Here is a 17065-nt window from a genome sequence, read left to right on the forward strand (position 1 = left end):
CCCTTCACCGCGGAGCCCCAGCGGCCTAGCCACAATCCGTGTTCCGCTCCGCCACTGCTCTGCTCCGTCCCTGGCTCCGCCTCCCGCCCTCCCAGTCAGTGCTCCGCTTAGTCCATCCAGAAAGCACTCCATAATGTGCTTCGCTCTTAGCAGCCACCGACTGTCGACGTCTGCACTCGCTGAGCCGGTGTAATCCGTCAATACTGAGGGCAGGTTCCCGGCAGTAAATGGCAGGCAGGGGGGCGGAATTGGGTTGAGCCGGAATCGCGTTGAGCCGGGCAAAACAAAGCCCGATAAGCTCACTTACATAAGTTGTCCTGAAGGCTTTTCTCCCGTCATTCAAGACCAACTCTCTCCTTGTTCAAAAAGACAATACAACAACCATACATCATCTGAACAAACGGGCAGGAATGAGATCCAGACCTCTGTTCCTGAAAGTATAAACAATCTGGAAATGGCTTCTACCCAGGAATCTCAAAATTAGTTGGCCACCACCTTGGAACCCAGAATGCTTAAGCGGACACTCTAAGCAAAATCATTCAAAAAATCATGAATGAGTACCAAACGACGCTGTACTCCAAAACATCTTTTTCGATTGAGGTTTTCCTGAAATAGATCTTTTTGCAGATGAAGAAAAGAAGAAATGACCAAACTTTGGCCTAAGATTCTACCAACCAGGCACACTGGGAATGGCCTATGGATCGACTGAAAAGTAAAAAATGTTTACGTCTTTCCCCTGATTCCCATACGGCCAACATTGATCAACAAGTTCTCACACTCTAGGCCAGAACAACTCTTGTTGCCCCAACAGTAGTGGTTCACGGATCTCCCTCACCTCTGAGTGTCCACACAGGAGGCTACCATGCAGACCAGATCTTCTTCAGAAGTATGTAGGCCAGATTCATCATCCCAACCTTCACTTTGTTGAATTTGGCTGCATAACTCCTGAACTTATACAATATGGTCACCTGAATCTCCCTCGAGAATGCATCTATGTTCTGAGAGAAGCCAAAAGACCATCCACTAGAACTTCTAGAAAATCAAAGCAACTCCTTTGTCAACTATGGTCGTATGTAGACAGGATATGCCACTTTTAAACAATCCTTCTCTAGATGGATTGTTTCCTGCATAATCCTTTGTTATCAAAAAGCAAACAAAACCCTATCTGGTAGATCTAAAGCCCACTCTACTAGAGGTAAATCATCTACTGCTGCTTTATTTAGGAACATCCTAATTGCTGAGCTTTGCAAAGCTGCAACTTGGACGTAAGTTCACAGCTTTACAAGACACTATTGTCTTGATTCGGGCACTAAGGCTGATGCCCAAGTGGGGCAAGCATCTCTAAAGATTTGTTTGTCTAATTATACTATTCTTTATGTTGATCTCTTCCTTCGTGGGATTTTGGGGGGTGAGCTAGCTAATCTGTTCCGTGCGTATGATCATATGTGGCTATCCCCTAAGAGAGAAGGTATAGTTTCTTACCTGTAATCCTAGTTCTCTCTCATAATTTTTATTCTAAAAGTAATTATTTGTCTCTTAATCACATTCCTTTTTCTCTCTTCCATGGAATTCCTGCTAGCAGTTAAGCTTTCTTTCAAATTAGTCTCTGTTTTTACCTAGGTCGCCTAAGGTTGCCCAGCTTTCTCTAAGGTTTATGGGAGAGTGGAAAGCAACAAGATGTCACCCACTTACATTGTTTATTCTTTTTCTGGGACATGACTGAGTTTTTGAGGTAAAGATTAACAACTGTTTGATAGGTGCGCCATAGAAATGCAAATTGTTGATTGACTATTTAACCTTGGTGCCGGCTTTAAAGTAGAAGTTTCTAGAGGGTTTCATCCCCAAAGGTGTTTGAAATGTCCTGCCCCGTCTGGGGGAATAAAAGACTAGTGTGAAACCCTTTGTAAGTGTATTGAGGCAGCATCTTTGTGATGTGCAAGTGTGGTAGGTCACAGCTCCTCCCCCATCAAGTCAGGAATGGCTTGTCCTGCCAACACTTATTACCCCTTTGTCACACTATCTGGGAGCAATACACCAAAACCAACTGCCAGATATACCCAGTCATGTGACCCATCGTAGAGGGTGCAGGCATCAAATCGTTGGGACAAGAAACTGTCAACTTTGTAAAAGTGGCATTTTCAGAATTGTGACTTAAATTCCAAATTTACCATTTAATTGGATTTTAAATTGCAATTCTTTAGACACCAAACTCTCAATTGAAAGTCATCACTTATGAAATGTAATAAGGTTACCCAATGTTATCCTATCTGAGAGGTAGGCCTTGCAGCAGTCAAAAACGGATGTGAGTTTTTCACTACCACGACACGTAAAACTTAAAAGCTTTTTAAATACACTGTACCCTTCCCTATGAGTTGTTTAGGGCCTACCTTGGGTGCAAATTGTATGTATTAAACAAGAAGGTTATGCCTGGAAAAAGGTTTACTTTGCCAGGTTGAAATGTCAGTATAAAACTGCATACATGAGCTGCAATGGCAGGCCTGAGACCTGTTTGAAGGGCTACCTTAGTCCACGCACAATGGGTGTTGCAGGCCCACTAGTAGAATTTAGTTTACGGGCTCTGGGTACATGTAGTACCTCTTTACTAGGGACTTAAACGTAAATTGAATGTGCCATTTGGGTGCCAGCCAATTTCACCATTTTTAAGGGAGAGCACTAGCACTTTGTCACAGGTTAGCAGTGGTAAAGTGTTCAGAGTCCTACAAGCCAACAAGAACTGATTCAGAAAACAGGTGGGTGAAGGCAAAATGTTTGAGGATGGCCATGCAGAGTGGAGGGACAAGTCCAACCTGACCGCACTCCAGCCAAAAGCCATGGTGGAGTAACCAATACCTTGATGGGATTTCCTGCTTATGTAAAATAACATGGCTGAAGGGCCTGTTGTGTAGGGGTACATGTGAGTTCAATGCCTCTTTGAACTCAGTTGGACCCCTCTGTATATATTCTCCTGAGCCACTGGACTGATTCTTGGGGAACCCTTTGTCTTCCTTATAGACTCCATCTCTGAAAAAACCTATCCATAACTTGTTCAAAAATGCATCCCAATAGACAGACAGTACCACCATGACCAACAAAGTGATGTGGTCCATTCCGACCCCATGATCAGACTTCTGTCCCCAACCCAAAGAGGACTCTCCCCAGAAGGACTGCAACCAACAGTAGCCACTGTCAGTGTCAGGAGCTAGGCCTGGGCAATCCTTCCAGGTGGAAATCCACAACTGGGACATTGGGTAGACCTCTGTTCCCTCTTTGTGGCTGGGATGGAATTCCCAATGGGCTACAAGGTATCTGAGTGGGGGGTGGAGGGGCAACAGGCCCTGGTGTTAGGCACCCTACTTCCACCAGTCCCAGGCTGGTATTCTTTGGCTATCTTTAGCCCAGTGTCTGTACCATTAGCCTGAGCAGGGGTGGGTGAGTCCTTCGGACCACCGTCCCTCCATTTGGGCTTCCTTACCCTCTGTTTGAGAGTGATACCTCCAAAAAACTGACTTCAGAGAGCCCTAGGTGACTGCCCCTTTCAGGTCACTGACAACTGATGGAACTGTAGTACCTAGAATGCGGTCAACAGGCATCTGGGAGCTATCCACTATTGGTTGGTACCCTTTAGTACAGATCAGACCCCCTCACTTGTGCTCCAGCTGGGAGCAATCAAAGCACTGGGTGTTGGTAATGGGTCTCCCTGGGCAACCATCCACCTGAAAATCCTCTCCAAGTTTTAGAATCAGAACCTTTTACCCACACTATTCTGTGACATTTCTGTGTCACTCTATACCTCCCCCTCACTCTGTTGGGGAAAACCTGTGCCACCCCCTTCAGGATCACTTCTAGGTACCTTCTCAGACACTCTGGTACTAACTCAGAGGTATGCTCCTTTGCAAGCCCCCTCGGATCAGTGAGCTTACAGTCAACCAGCTGTTTGTACAACTCTGAGAAACAGTTACTGAGCAAGAACACTCTCAAAATTAGATTATATAGCCCTTCATAACTACTCACTAGGCTGCCTTCACCCAACCATTCAGCGCCTTTCGAGAGAAGTCCAGAATATCTGCCAAAGATTGGTCAGTCAGCCAGGGACTGTCCCTAAACCTTAAATGGTATCCCTGTGTGGTGCAGCTAAAGTTAGTGATAAGGGCTGCTTTCACAGGGGTTTAGGACATCAAGTCAGTCCTAAAGCCAACAGGGTATACCTCCCTACAGCTGGCATGTGCTCCAAATATTGCCACCCCCCCAAACAAAACCTCCTCTAGGACCCTATATATTCTGATGGCTAGCTCATAGGCTGCAAACCACCTATCAGTATCACCCCTCATCTCAAAGCTGGGCACCAGGTCTAGGGGTATATGGACTCCTTAATCTCCATTGGACACTGTTCTGTTGCTGCAACCATTACTGTTGAACTCTGAGGCTTATTTGAGCTTTGGGTCCAGTTCCTTTTGACTCAGTTCATGAGGCCATACCATCCTCTTTTCTGCAAAGGCCCTTTCAGCCTCCGCCTTCATCTTATTTAACACTCTTTCTGTCTTAACTTTTCTCTCTTCTACAGCCAGCTCAGCTATCTGCAGCTTCAGGTCCATCTCAGCTTGTCTGTCCTTTGGCTCTTCATGAGACTGGATGTGGGATTACATTGCTTCCTGCATTAGATCCATCAGGGGACTCCATTTCTGTGGGCCCTCCTCTTTCCTCTGGAGCCATTCCAAAGTAATTTCCTTCCTCCTCATCCTTCTCAGGGACTTTATGGTCCTGGATGCATGTTGAAGCCTTCCACCAGCGTGCTTTCTCAAAAGCATACAGGGCAACCCAAAGGTCCTGCTTAGTGTTCCCCTTTTTTACGGCCATCCCCCTCTTTGCAGAACTTCTGCATCTCAGCCTTGCTAAAGTCATCTCTGTGGACCAGCGTCCATATATCGTCATCTAATGGGCAGTTTGGATCCATTTCCATTCTGGCAAAGTATCACAGGTGCAACAACAACATTACATTTGGAAATATTACCAATTTGAGAGGAGAAAAAAGGATAATTTACAAAGATGTTGAATCTGGTATCAAATTATATAACTGGGATTTTAGCGTTATACAAATTCACTGTATTGCACCACACAAACATAAGTACTGAATCTCACTGCTGAACACTGATGTAGGAAATTGGGTTACTGGTTGAGGGGTGTGTGAAATCCTACTCAAGAAGCACCCACAATTCGTGTCAGGGTGAAGTCTCACAAAGCGATACAAAAGGGGATGATGGACGGAGCGTTTGAGCAAATCAAACACTCACCCCCAGTCAACTGATCTGGGTTTAATCCATCACCATTCTTTAGCTCACTCAGCCACCCCAGTTCAGACATGGCCATATGCAAATCAGTCTGACCCTGTGCCTCATGGGAACAGTCCAGCCCGAACTGCTAAGCCATGTCTTCCCTTGACCGGAAACAAGCATCCTGGGACCGGTTTCGGATTCATAATCCTCATCAGCCAGGCTATCTTTAATCCAGTGGCCAAGTGAGCAAGGGACTCACGTCTGAGCAGACCCTGCCAACTTAGGGCGAACAAAGTGATACAAAAGGAGATGATGGACGGAGCGTTTGAGCAAATCAAACACTCACCCCCAGTCAACTGATCTGGGTTTAATCCATCACCATTCTTTAGCTCACTCAGCCACCCCAGTTCAGACATGGCCATATGCAAATCAGTCTGACCCTGTGCCTCATGGGAACAGTCCAGCCCGAACTGCTAAGCCATGTCTTCCCTGGACCGGAAACAAGCATCCTGGGACCGGTTTCGGATTCATAATCCTCATCAGCCAGGCTATCTTGAATCCAGTGGCCAAGTGAGCAAGGGACTCACGTCTGAGCATACCCTGCCAACTTAGGGCGAACAAAGCGATCTAAAAGGGGAAGTCTCACACAAACCCCACATTAACCTTCTTTTAGCTTGACACAAAGCAGCCGGCTGAACTTACATGCAATGTGTTAAGTATTTCTGCTACACTTCAAACAGTAATAAAATGAAACCACAACACAAGAACTATCCCACACCAATTTAGAAACGTAGAGTAACATTTTATAAACTATTTGAGACCAAAATGACAAAAATCCAATTAGTAAAACTGGAGATATGCAAATAATTTCTTTTAGGTAAATATAGTGCTTAAAAACTCAAGGCGCCAACTGTGGTCATCTGTTTGTGCTGGACTGGTACACAGTCACAATTTCAGGCTGGCTGTGATGGAGCACAGGCCGGCTACAGGGATCCAGTTGAGTCTGCTGGATAGTACCTCATGTCTATGGTGCACGGTCTGTGTGGAGTTGCTTTGCGAGGTTTCGTGTCCCGTAGCGTCGGACCCAAGTAGCTGCAAGGGCTGCGATGTGAGGTCCTGTGTCGAGTTGCGTCGTGCTGCATTGGTCCGTTGAAGAGCTATGAGGGCTGCAATGTGAAGTGCTGCATAGGGTTGGGTTGCACTTCGTTAGCTCCTATGAAGATGTGTGGCAAGGCTTTGCATTGAGTTGCGTCTGTTCCAATGGGGCTTGGAGGCGAGACTTTGCGTTTCTTGGTATCGATTCTGTCGAGGCTGACATCTGTGGTGAGGCTCTTTGTCGCTCGATGTCTGTTCCAATGATGCTTGTAGCTGTGCGGTGGATCATTCCACCGGATTTGATGACCACAGCTGGACTGGCAAAGCACCTTTATTCCAAATTCCAAGGGTCCTTTCCTGGAGGGGCAACCCTTCAAGGATAGGACTCACAGCAGGCAGAGTCCAGATGCAGAGTTCAAGTGAATTGGAGCCGTTTCTGTCCATGAGACTTCGATTAGAAGTACAGCCAGCTAGCCCATGGAGTCACTCTTTTGGTCCTGGTTTCAAGATGCAGGTCCAGTCCTCTCTCAGGCAGGAGGGCAGCAGGATGGCAGGGCAGCAGTTTTTCTTTTAATAGAGTAGCACATCCTTCCTTCTTAGTCTTCCAAAGGTCTAGGTGTGGTCTGAAGGGACCAGCTTTGAGGTAGGACTTTCTACAGGGTTTCACCCCAAAGGTGGCTGGAATTTCCTTCTTCCCTGCCCCATCTTGTCTGAGGACGCAAAATACTAGTATGAACACCTTGAGAGTGTACTGAGGCAGAGTATTGTTGATGTGCCGGTGTAGTAGGATGACAGCTCAGTCCCCTCCAAGTCAAAGATGGCCCATCCTGCCAACACCTATTCTGGCTTTGCCTTCTTGTCCAGAAACAATATACAAGCACCAATTGCCAGCCACACCTAGTCATGTGATACAGGATGCAGGCACCAAATGGTTGGGACAAGAAAATGCCAACTGTGTAAAAGTGGCTTTTCAGAATTATGACTTTAAATCCGACTTTACGATTAAAAAGGGGTTTAAATTGCAATTCTTTAGGTGCCAAACTCGATATTCCTACCTGTTCCTAAGTGAAAGTTATCAGTTATTAGTTGTAATACCATAACCCAAAGTTATCCTATGGGAGAGGTAGGCTTTGCAGTAGTGTAGAATTTATTTAGCTATTCTTTATTACTAGGACATGTAAAAATTAAAAGTACATGTCCAACTTTTTCATTACACTTCACCCTGCCCTATGGGCTGCTTAGGGCCTACCCTAGGTGTGACTTGTATGTTTTAAAAATGAAGGTTAGGCCTGGTAAAAGGTTTATTTTGTCAGGTCAAAATGGCAATTTACAACTGCACACACAAGCTTGCAAGGGCAGGCTTGAGACCTGGCTTGAGACCTATTTAAAGGGCTACTTAAGTGGGTGGCATAGTGAGTGCTGTAGGCACACTACTAGCATTTAATGTACAGGCCCTGGTACATGTTTTACCACTTTACCGGGGATGTGCAAGTAAATTAAATGTGCCTGTTGGGTCTAAGCCAGTGTCGCCATTTTTAAGGGAGGGAGCACAAGCACTTTATCATTGCTTATAATGGTAAAGTGCTCAGTCCTAAAGCTAACAAAAACAGGTTCTGAAAACAGGAGGATGTAGTCAAAGCTGGGAATGACCAAACGGAGAGAGCCAAGTCCAGCACTGTTCCCAATCCAGCGTAAGCAACCGTAGGGAACTTTGGAGGGGTCAAATGTATTAATCTCACTCCAATATAAGCAACAATATGAAAAGTCTTAGGCTTTGAATGGGTCAAAATTGCTATTCTCACTCCAGTATAAGCATCAGAAGGTATTTGTAAGACTAAGGGTACCCCTGACGCAATTTCCGAAATCAGGGTGTGTTAAATCAAATGTAAACAAAACAAAGTAGGAAAGTTGAAGGTAATTTATGGACCTAAACAGCATACACAATATAATACAAATACACCCTGTCAAATTGGATATAGAAAAAGGTATTTTTTATTTATTTATTTATTTATTTATGGGTTTGTAATGCGCCGGAATCACACCCGGAGGTGTATCTCCGCGCAATGCTGTAATAGGAGAGTGCGATGAAAGGGGCGTTAGTATTGAAACGGCACTGTTTTTAAACTTTTCCTGAAAATTAAGTGGCTGGTGCATTGCCTAAGGGAGAAAGGGAGGCTGTTCCACCGCAGAGGGCCCATAACAGAGAGGGCGCGTCCTCCTTGTCTGGCCTTTCTGACTCGGGGAACCTGTAGTAACAACTGGTTACTAGAGCGGAGGTTGCGTGTGGGGCGATGAGGGACAAATCTATCGGCCAGATAGAGCGGTCCCAGATTATGCAAGCTTTTATGCACCACACAGCAGGTCTTAAATTCGATACGTTTTCGAATTGGTAACCAGTGTAGCTGGTCAAGAAGGGGCCGGGACGGAGTTCTGGGAGGGGCGTTTACCACCAGTCGTGCGGCGGTGTTCTGCACTACCTGAAGTTTGTTCAAAATGCCCTCATTAGCCGCCAATAACAGACCATTACAATAGTCCAGGCGACTCAGCACGAGAGCCTGAACCAGAGTCTTCCTAGAGCTATCGGGTAGGAGGGGGAATACCTTCCGAAGAAGACTGATGACGTGAAAACAGGACCCCACAATGATGTTGGTATGATATTGAAGTGTGAGGTCCTGGTCGAGACAGACCCCCAGAATTTTTACCACCTGTTTAGGAGAGGGGGCCACTCCTAGGCTAGCAGGCAGAATTTTAGCTTCCCCGAACAGCATGACTTCGGACTTTCCCACATTGCATTGGAGAAAGTTATTGGCCATCCAGCTGGAGACCGCCGTCATGCCGTTCGAGAAAGCTTGCCTTACCGCAAGAGTAAAGGTTTTAAAGGTGAACAACAGCTGGGTATCATCAGCGTAAAATATGGGTACAAACCCATAGGATCTCATGATTCCAGCCAAAGGGGCAACATAAACATTAAACAGCGTAGGGCTGAGACAGGAGCCCTGCGGAACTCCTTTAGTGATTTTGGATGAGGCAGAACTAAATGCCCCCATGTTCACCCGCTGGGTGCGATCTGTTAGGAAGCTAGCAAACCACGCCAGAGCAGATTTTTCTAGTCCAATCTCCTCCAGCCTTTTTAAAAGGATGGCATGGGATATGGTGTCGAATGCTGCTGATAAATCCAGCAGCACCAACACCACAGACAGACCTCTGTCTAAGGACATACGTATGTTATCCGTGACAGATAGCAGGGCGGTTTCGGTACTATATTTCGGCCTGAACCCAGATTGGGAGTGGTCCAGGCACCCGACCCGCTCAATGAAACTCGAGCGATGGTAATTGACATGTTTCTCCATTAATTTACTAAGATAAGGCAGGAGAGAGATAGGCATCAAATTAGACATGTCAGACCAAGGGACTGATGTGTTTTTTCCTAATGGGTTTTACTAGGGCGTTCTTCCACTCCGATGGAACTGAACCTTCAGATAGAGAAAGATTGATCAGTGTCTGAATAGTCGGGCTGAGTGTGTCTCCTATTAGATGCATCACTCGGGCAGGGACAAGGTCCGCCGGACATCCTGATTTAACTGTGCCAATCAGATTATTGACATTATCCAACTATTTATGGAACTAATGTCTACAGTCCCCTGTAATGAGCCCTGGGGAGGATCACTGGTGTCGGCTACAAGTCTTGATTGAGCGATTTTTTTCGTAGATGGACTCAATTTTATTCAGGAAGTATCTGGCAGTATCGTCACAGAGTTGTTGAGACACAGTCTCAGGATTTTCACAAGCTATGGGTTTGGTAAACGTTTGAAGAACCTGATATAATACTTTCGGGTCCTTACCTGCCTCAGCCAATTGAGAGATAATGTGATTCTTCCGTGCTGCTCTAATATTTTTATGATAGATTCTCAAGGCAGAGTGATAATAGGTTTTATCTACTATAGTACGGGAGTTTCTCCAGGTCTTCTCCAACTTCCTACATACTTTCTTTTCAGATCGCAGCAGGTCTGAGTACAGCAATTCCTGGCGGTGATTAGACCGCTGATTACAGGCTCCTAAAGGAGCGATAGAATTCACTGCAGTGTCTAGAACTATGTTGAATTTGGAGAGAGCAATGTCAGAGGTTTCAGAGGTAAGAATGCCCGGGGATTCAAAAGTGTCTTTAAAAACCTCTGAAGACACTTTGTACCACTGTCTGCGCCAGAGTGGTAGAAGGGCAGGTTGAGGGCGTTCCTCTATCAGGGTGGGTAAAATGAATTCTATCACAGAGTGATCCGTCCATTCTACCTGTTTGGGAGGAAAACAGGTCAGCATGTGGGAGTTCGACAGAATTAAGTCTAGGGTGTGTCCGGCCTGATGGGTGGGCCATTATTACACTGTTTCAGGCCCAAAGTGGCTAAATCTGTTAACATAGTTTGAGCTTCTACATTGTCCAAGAGTTCGCTATGAATGTTAAAATCTCCGAGGAGTAAGAAGTTGGTCCCCATACAGATGTGGGGTGCCAAAGTCTCCATTAAAATCGTAGAGACAGCCATACAGGGGCCAGGGGGACGATACACCAATGCCCCCTTCCAGCTGGTCCCCATGTGGTTGCTTATTTTAAAAACCAAAATTTCAATGTCGCTGGTACAGCTTTGGTCCAAGATGGTAATCGTGAAAATTTCCTTATAGACCATGGCCACCCCCCCCCCCCACCAGTTTTCACGGGGCGATCTAGCCTAATTATTTTATATCCCAATGGAATCCCAAGCGTAATAGCTGGGACCAAATGCGGTTTTAACCATGTCTCAGTACAGAAACAAAAATCTGGAAGAGCAGAATGAATCAGGTTCCAAACCTCAGAGTAGTGCTTGGATAATGACCTAACATTACAAAGAATGCTGTTGCCTATGGGAGAAGAAATCTTAAGGTTCTCCGGCAGTCTCTTATCCAAGCGCTCTTTACTGGGGATGGACTGATATTTACAAATCTTGCACGAGAACGGGCCATCCGGAAGAGGCCATGGGTCCTCCACACAACTCGAGAGGGAGATAAATTGTAAATTGCGTAGTTCTTGGGCTGAATAGCTTATCCTCCTAAGAGAGCTCGGGCATTGCGCAGGAGATGTAGGGATCATGGCCCCTGGCCCCGTCCGGTCCTCTCTGGCTCGTCTCAGGCGCGTCCTAAGGCTACGCGCTCGGGGCGACGAGTGGGCTTAATAGCCCTGCCTGCTGCACAACTAGAGCGCTAACCGCGCGTGAGACTGGGGTGGGGTGACTGGCTCTTCCTGTCCCGCCCTCCGCTCAACGGCACTGGTTGCCGAGTCGGACCGGGGCGGGCAGGTGGAAGGTCGAGCACAGCCCCTCTCACTACTGGAAAAGCTCCAATGGACCCCTAGTGCCCCCTGAATTAGTATCGGCAACAGAGGTGAATAAAAATAAAACGATAAAATTACAAAGAGCGAATTTTAAAAATAACACAGCTCAGAGGTATCAGGCAGTTTTTAGGAGCAGTGCGCACTCATGCACTCACGGTCAGCAAATGATGTACAAGCGGGTCGGGGAGACTCTGCCACCGTCCTCCCTATATTATTGATATAGACTATTCTATTTCTGTACAATTTAAAAGAACATGCTGAGAGGATGATGCCCTTTATAATCAAAAAATGCATAATATTTACACATTTATTGGATTTTTTCTATATCGAATTTGACAGGGTGTATTTATATTATGTTGTGTATGCTGTTTAGGTCTATAAATTACCTTCAACTTTCCTAATTTGTTTTGTTTACATTTAAGCATCTGAAGGTAAAATGTTAAACTTTAGAAATCTGAGTTTGAATTTTGAAAATAAATAATGTATATATAAATAAACATAAAATATATCTCTCTAAATAAATAAAATGTTTTCATATAATTTATATTAAAAGTTAAACACATTTAACACATAAAAGTATGCATATAATGATATCAAACAATTAAAACATTCATTAAATTAGTAAGAGAAAAAATAGCAATTCACTTTAGTGTTAAAAGTAATAACTCCGTAAAATTAATATACAAAAAGCGTAATATACTTAATATCCAAATATTTAAAACCAACTAATTATTACAGTCAAATATCTAATTATCCAATTACCAAAACATTACCTTAGTTGGCAAGTTATTAATTAATACAAGTAATATACATAATTAATCAAGTAACACATATACAAATAACTCTTATAACCCATAAAAAAATTTTAAACTTCCCATCCCCCTTCAAACCCTACAACCCCCCGAAAAATTGACATAAAATAAAAAACAATCTATTATTAAATTTAAAAAGCACAAAAACGAATGAAGTAAACTTAAACATTAAAATAATTAATACATTTTTAAAACTAATACAACTAATAAAACTATAAACCAATTTTATATACAACTTTAACACTAAAAACAATGTTCTCACTTCAAATCTTCTGTCCCAAGATATTTTTAGCACAATGTATGTCTCACAGTATTTTGTAAAGATTCTTTTATTTGAATACAGTGAATATTAATTCATATAGAGCATAGCCATAGATATAGGCCGGGGGTACATTGGAATTAGTTTAAACATTATCCCTATAAAGTGGCGGACCATGCAGACAGTTATCTTCCTCACTTCTAGATAACTGACTGGGTTATACTGAGGAGACCCAGCCACTGCTGGTACCCTGTATGGTCTTGTGCTGCCCTGGCTGCTTAAATGTCAGTAGTGAACAGAAATGTATCCAAAAGAATTCACACTGCTATATACAATATGTACACCAAAACAGGCCCATAAGATACACCATTCGGTCTGCCCATTGCACAATTAGTGTTGCAAACTCATTGAAGGGGCAAGGGATTGGAAGCTTGTAACTTTAGATGCTTTAAGGTGAGACAGTGACAAATGCTCACCAGTCTGTGCTCTTGGAGCTAGGTGGGAGTGATAACCTTAGGACAGCATGAATGGTGCAGATAATGCTTGGTACACTTCTTGTAGTCCTGGATAAACGAGTGCAACACAGGTTTGCATTGGAGTGCCACCCCACAGAAGTCACTCAGGAGAAGTAACCTATCTGGAAATGGACGCATATCTAGATGATGTTCAAGGACTGCATCCTGTTGAGACGTATTGTGTGCCTTTGTGGACCTTTCTGATATCATTAATATCCCACTATCCTTGTAAGATTCTGTTAAGATGTGACTGTAGTTTCATCTGCTGTTTCATATGCTTTCTTTTTTTAATTTCCTTGACTACGGTTTACTGATTATCTTCAGCATTTTGGGTCTACATTAGCGAACCTCAGCCCGTGTTCCATTCCCCAGCGAATTTACCGGCAAGCACAGACTCTTCTGCGTAGCCTACTGCCCTGGTCTGGCATCTCGGCAAAGAGTGGCATTGCCTACAGTCGAACTATGTGACCACAAGGAAATCTGGGCTGAAGTCAACGATGGAGGTACTGTGGCAGGAGCCAGGGATCTATAATTCTTAGAAGGCGATGTTGAGTGGAAGCAGTAGAGGCCAAAGACAACACTAAGGGAATGTGAGTAATAAAGGTATCACTTGAATACAACTGTTAAACTAAGGAATAGCTTACAAGTGATTGTAAGCGAATGCATTAGAATGCTGATAAACAAGGTGCGCGTGGAGATATGCCTTCTGCAAAGGTGCAAAACACTGAAATCGGACAGAACATCAAGAGAATATTTATTACAAGGGCTTAGTAGGAATATATGATGGTGGACCGAGTGAAAAACGTGGAACAAAACTAATATGATATCTAAGAGTAGTGTCAGTTGTTGAGTAGCATGAAATGAAGTGCCTATGAATGCAGTAATCCTTTTTGTACAAAATGACAGACCTTCCCCTCTTGAATTTTATGAGCCAGTCCTGACATCCATGGTGTAAAGAGTATACAATTAGCCATATGTCCCCATAGCCCTGTTACTTCCTCCACAAGCTGCACAGAAGACTTATGCACCGATAGTCAAATTTTAAAAAGGAATTCTTCTTTATCATTCAAAGTGAAACCGCCGTTTCCAACTCCTTTTTACAGTTTTAGTACAAGGTTTATAAAATGCATTGCTAGGGTATACTGATGCCATAGTTTTGGAACTGTTTCTTGGTCCCTTCTATTTCTAATGTGCTATTCAAGCTCACTACGATGAGTGCCATTTATTTTCAGTAATCAGTAACACACACAGTCCACGGCCTCTTCCTTGACTTTTTCTTGGAGGCTTAAAGCGCATGTATTTGTTTCTAACTGCATGACTATGTGACCTCATTTTGCATTACATACTACAAATCCTGACCACTAACGGTCTGTGTCAAATATTGGTCACATTGAAAGAAGAGGCATTCAGGATAGAATTTTTCCTTGATCATTGCAGATGAAAGTTTGATACTTGACAGAGGTGCTTCATGCCTGGGAATGCAGTGCAGTCTTAATACTTCTTTTGCTCAGTGGATATACAAAATGAGTACTTCAGTATCCCAATGAGTGAAGTACATCAGGTTTCTCACATTTTTGTGGGGGTAAGTGCTTGTAATAGGTGTTCAAATCCAACCTTAATGTGGCCCTGCGCAACGCCGATACACGGCAATATTTTACATGGAACATGGGCCATTGTGAGCAACCAGTCGTGATTGGTTGCGAAATGCCGATACACGGCAGGATCATTTTCTTTCTGATAATTGCAGAAACAATGTTGCAGTTAAACAATTTCGAGCTATAATGATTGTGGCATGTTTTATTTTGGTTAAAGAATAAGAAAGAGAGATGTTTACTCCATTCAAATATGGCACGCATTACGAAGAGCGTCTTTGCTGGCTGATTCTGTTGCCATGGTAATATGTAAACTTAAAATGGTGCCCCGGCATGTGTAGCGCTAACAACACTGAAGAAGGAATTTCTACGAAACGTTTCGTTTACTTGAAAATTAAAACTCTGCTGCAGTAAAGTCCTGCGCATGCCGCCTTTTCTTTTGTGGAGACAAGAAGCTTTTTGAGCGTTCATACTTACACGGAGCACTACCGTGAAGCGGCAGCCGTCCATTGAGTGACTCGCGCTGAGTGCAAACCGAAGCGTTATATATATATAAAAAATCTGATTTGCCTCGTGTGGATGAAGCCTCAGTTCCAAAGAACAAAGCGCTCTTGTTTCATACAGCTATACAAAAAGCACTCAACTGGCAGGTGTATTACAAAGTGCTGAGATATTGCTCCTAGGAAAAGTAAGAAAACCAGTTGGTAATATCACTGAAACACTCTTGTTTGAGATAATTGGTTTTTTTGTTTACAGAGTTCGACAGGTACATCATCTCGAATCAAATCTTTTTATATAGCTCAGTTATACAACTTGCTTTGGTTTCTTTGTGAACAAGCAAATCTAGTTATCAGATTTAGCCCAGGATGTGAACCAGGTACTCCCGATCATTCAGAGAGTTCCCTTTATCAAGCTAGTGTGATTAAAGATTTACGTATCTCCAACTGTCTGACTCTGCCACATCTCATGCTGAGACCATTACCATGTTGGTTCTAAAACAAATATACAATTACCCCCCCCCCCCCCCCCCCCCGCCATCTGTTTCTTAAACTACTACTTTTCTTTCATGGTGTAGAGCCCAGTTGCTAACTGGTTGTGGAGAAACTGGGCAATCTTTTCTATAGCTCAGCTAATGCACTAATCCAGCCTGTCATCATCATAGCTAAAGTAACTGGACGGAGGCCTAAATATATTGCTACAGTCAACCAGATATACTGCCAACAGAATTTAATGTCCTTCAGAAAGCATATATGTAAGAGTTTCAATGAGTGTATCACATCCAGCATACTCTATTGTGCCTTACTCTTTTGCTTGAAGGTTTTCGGGTGTAGTTTATTGTTGGGGCGATCCCAGCATAATTTTAATGCACTGCTTCGTTCGCTGGCCTGGAGAAAAGGCTATCCTGAAGTGCTCGTCTTAATTTCCTCAAATATAATTTCAGGAGCTATTCTCTAACTACAATTTACATTACAGCTGTGATTGTGTTTGTGACAGCCTATAGAAGGGGCAGCATTAATCCATCATCACCAGCTTGTTTCATATGATTTGTTTCAACATGATGCGAAAAGTATTTAAAATACTTTTAGAGTAAAGATACTTGAGCTAACGCATGATTGCAAACCAGTTTTTCTGTCTTTGAGAGAGTTAACAACATCATTACACCTAATTCAGGTGGGGCATAGCCTCCTTCTCTAAATGACTGATGTTCTTGTTGAATCCATTTCTGTCTGGATTTCCACTGTAACTGGTTCATATCCTGCGGACAGGTGTGGAACAGCTCATATTAGCTCATCTTCTTCCAGTTCTCCATAACTTAGCCCACAAGGAGTGGCTCTCTTCCAGCTGCCTTCATCAGGAGTAATTTAGAGGTTTTCGTTACCAATGTATATTAAACCCTTGATTAGCACACTGGTAACTTCAAAACCACGGTTCCGTTTTTTTAAAGAGATTCAGGATGAACTCCTCCAACAGCATGGCAACAAGCAGACTGATCAGTAGAATGATGTCTGTGGGTTACTCCATCATTTTAATGGCCTTAAGTTTACTAGACCAGCGGTTCTTAACCTTTGGCTTGTGAACACCTAGGTCTGTGACAACTACTTACAGGACCACGACTGATTTGAAAATTAAATGATATTAGCAGGTTATTAAGGCATATATAACGTG

The 17065-nt window shown here is 43.7% G+C and overlaps 1 protein-coding gene across 2 annotated transcripts in view; it reads left to right on the plus strand.

The window, feature by feature from the left end:
- The window catches only part of NAA60 (N-alpha-acetyltransferase 60, NatF catalytic subunit), a 107302-nt gene that overhangs the window by 84224 nt on the left and 6013 nt on the right, over positions 1-17065 (plus strand). Inside the window, exon 6 of one of the 2 annotated variants that reach the window (XR_013601630.1) lies at positions 13619-13897. Coding sequence is in view for 1 of the 2 variants with exons in the window: in XM_078663088.1 (XP_078519214.1) it covers positions 13619-13775 (157 nt within the window). In the remaining variant the exon portion in view is untranslated. The remainder of the gene's footprint in view (positions 1-13618; positions 13898-17065) is intronic. The other variant, XM_078663088.1, reaches the window with a different exon arrangement.

This window comes from Lissotriton helveticus, chromosome 10 (assembly GCF_964261635.1).
Source record: "Lissotriton helveticus chromosome 10, aLisHel1.1, whole genome shotgun sequence".
NCBI classification, from domain to species: Eukaryota; Metazoa; Chordata; class Amphibia; order Caudata; family Salamandridae; genus Lissotriton; species Lissotriton helveticus.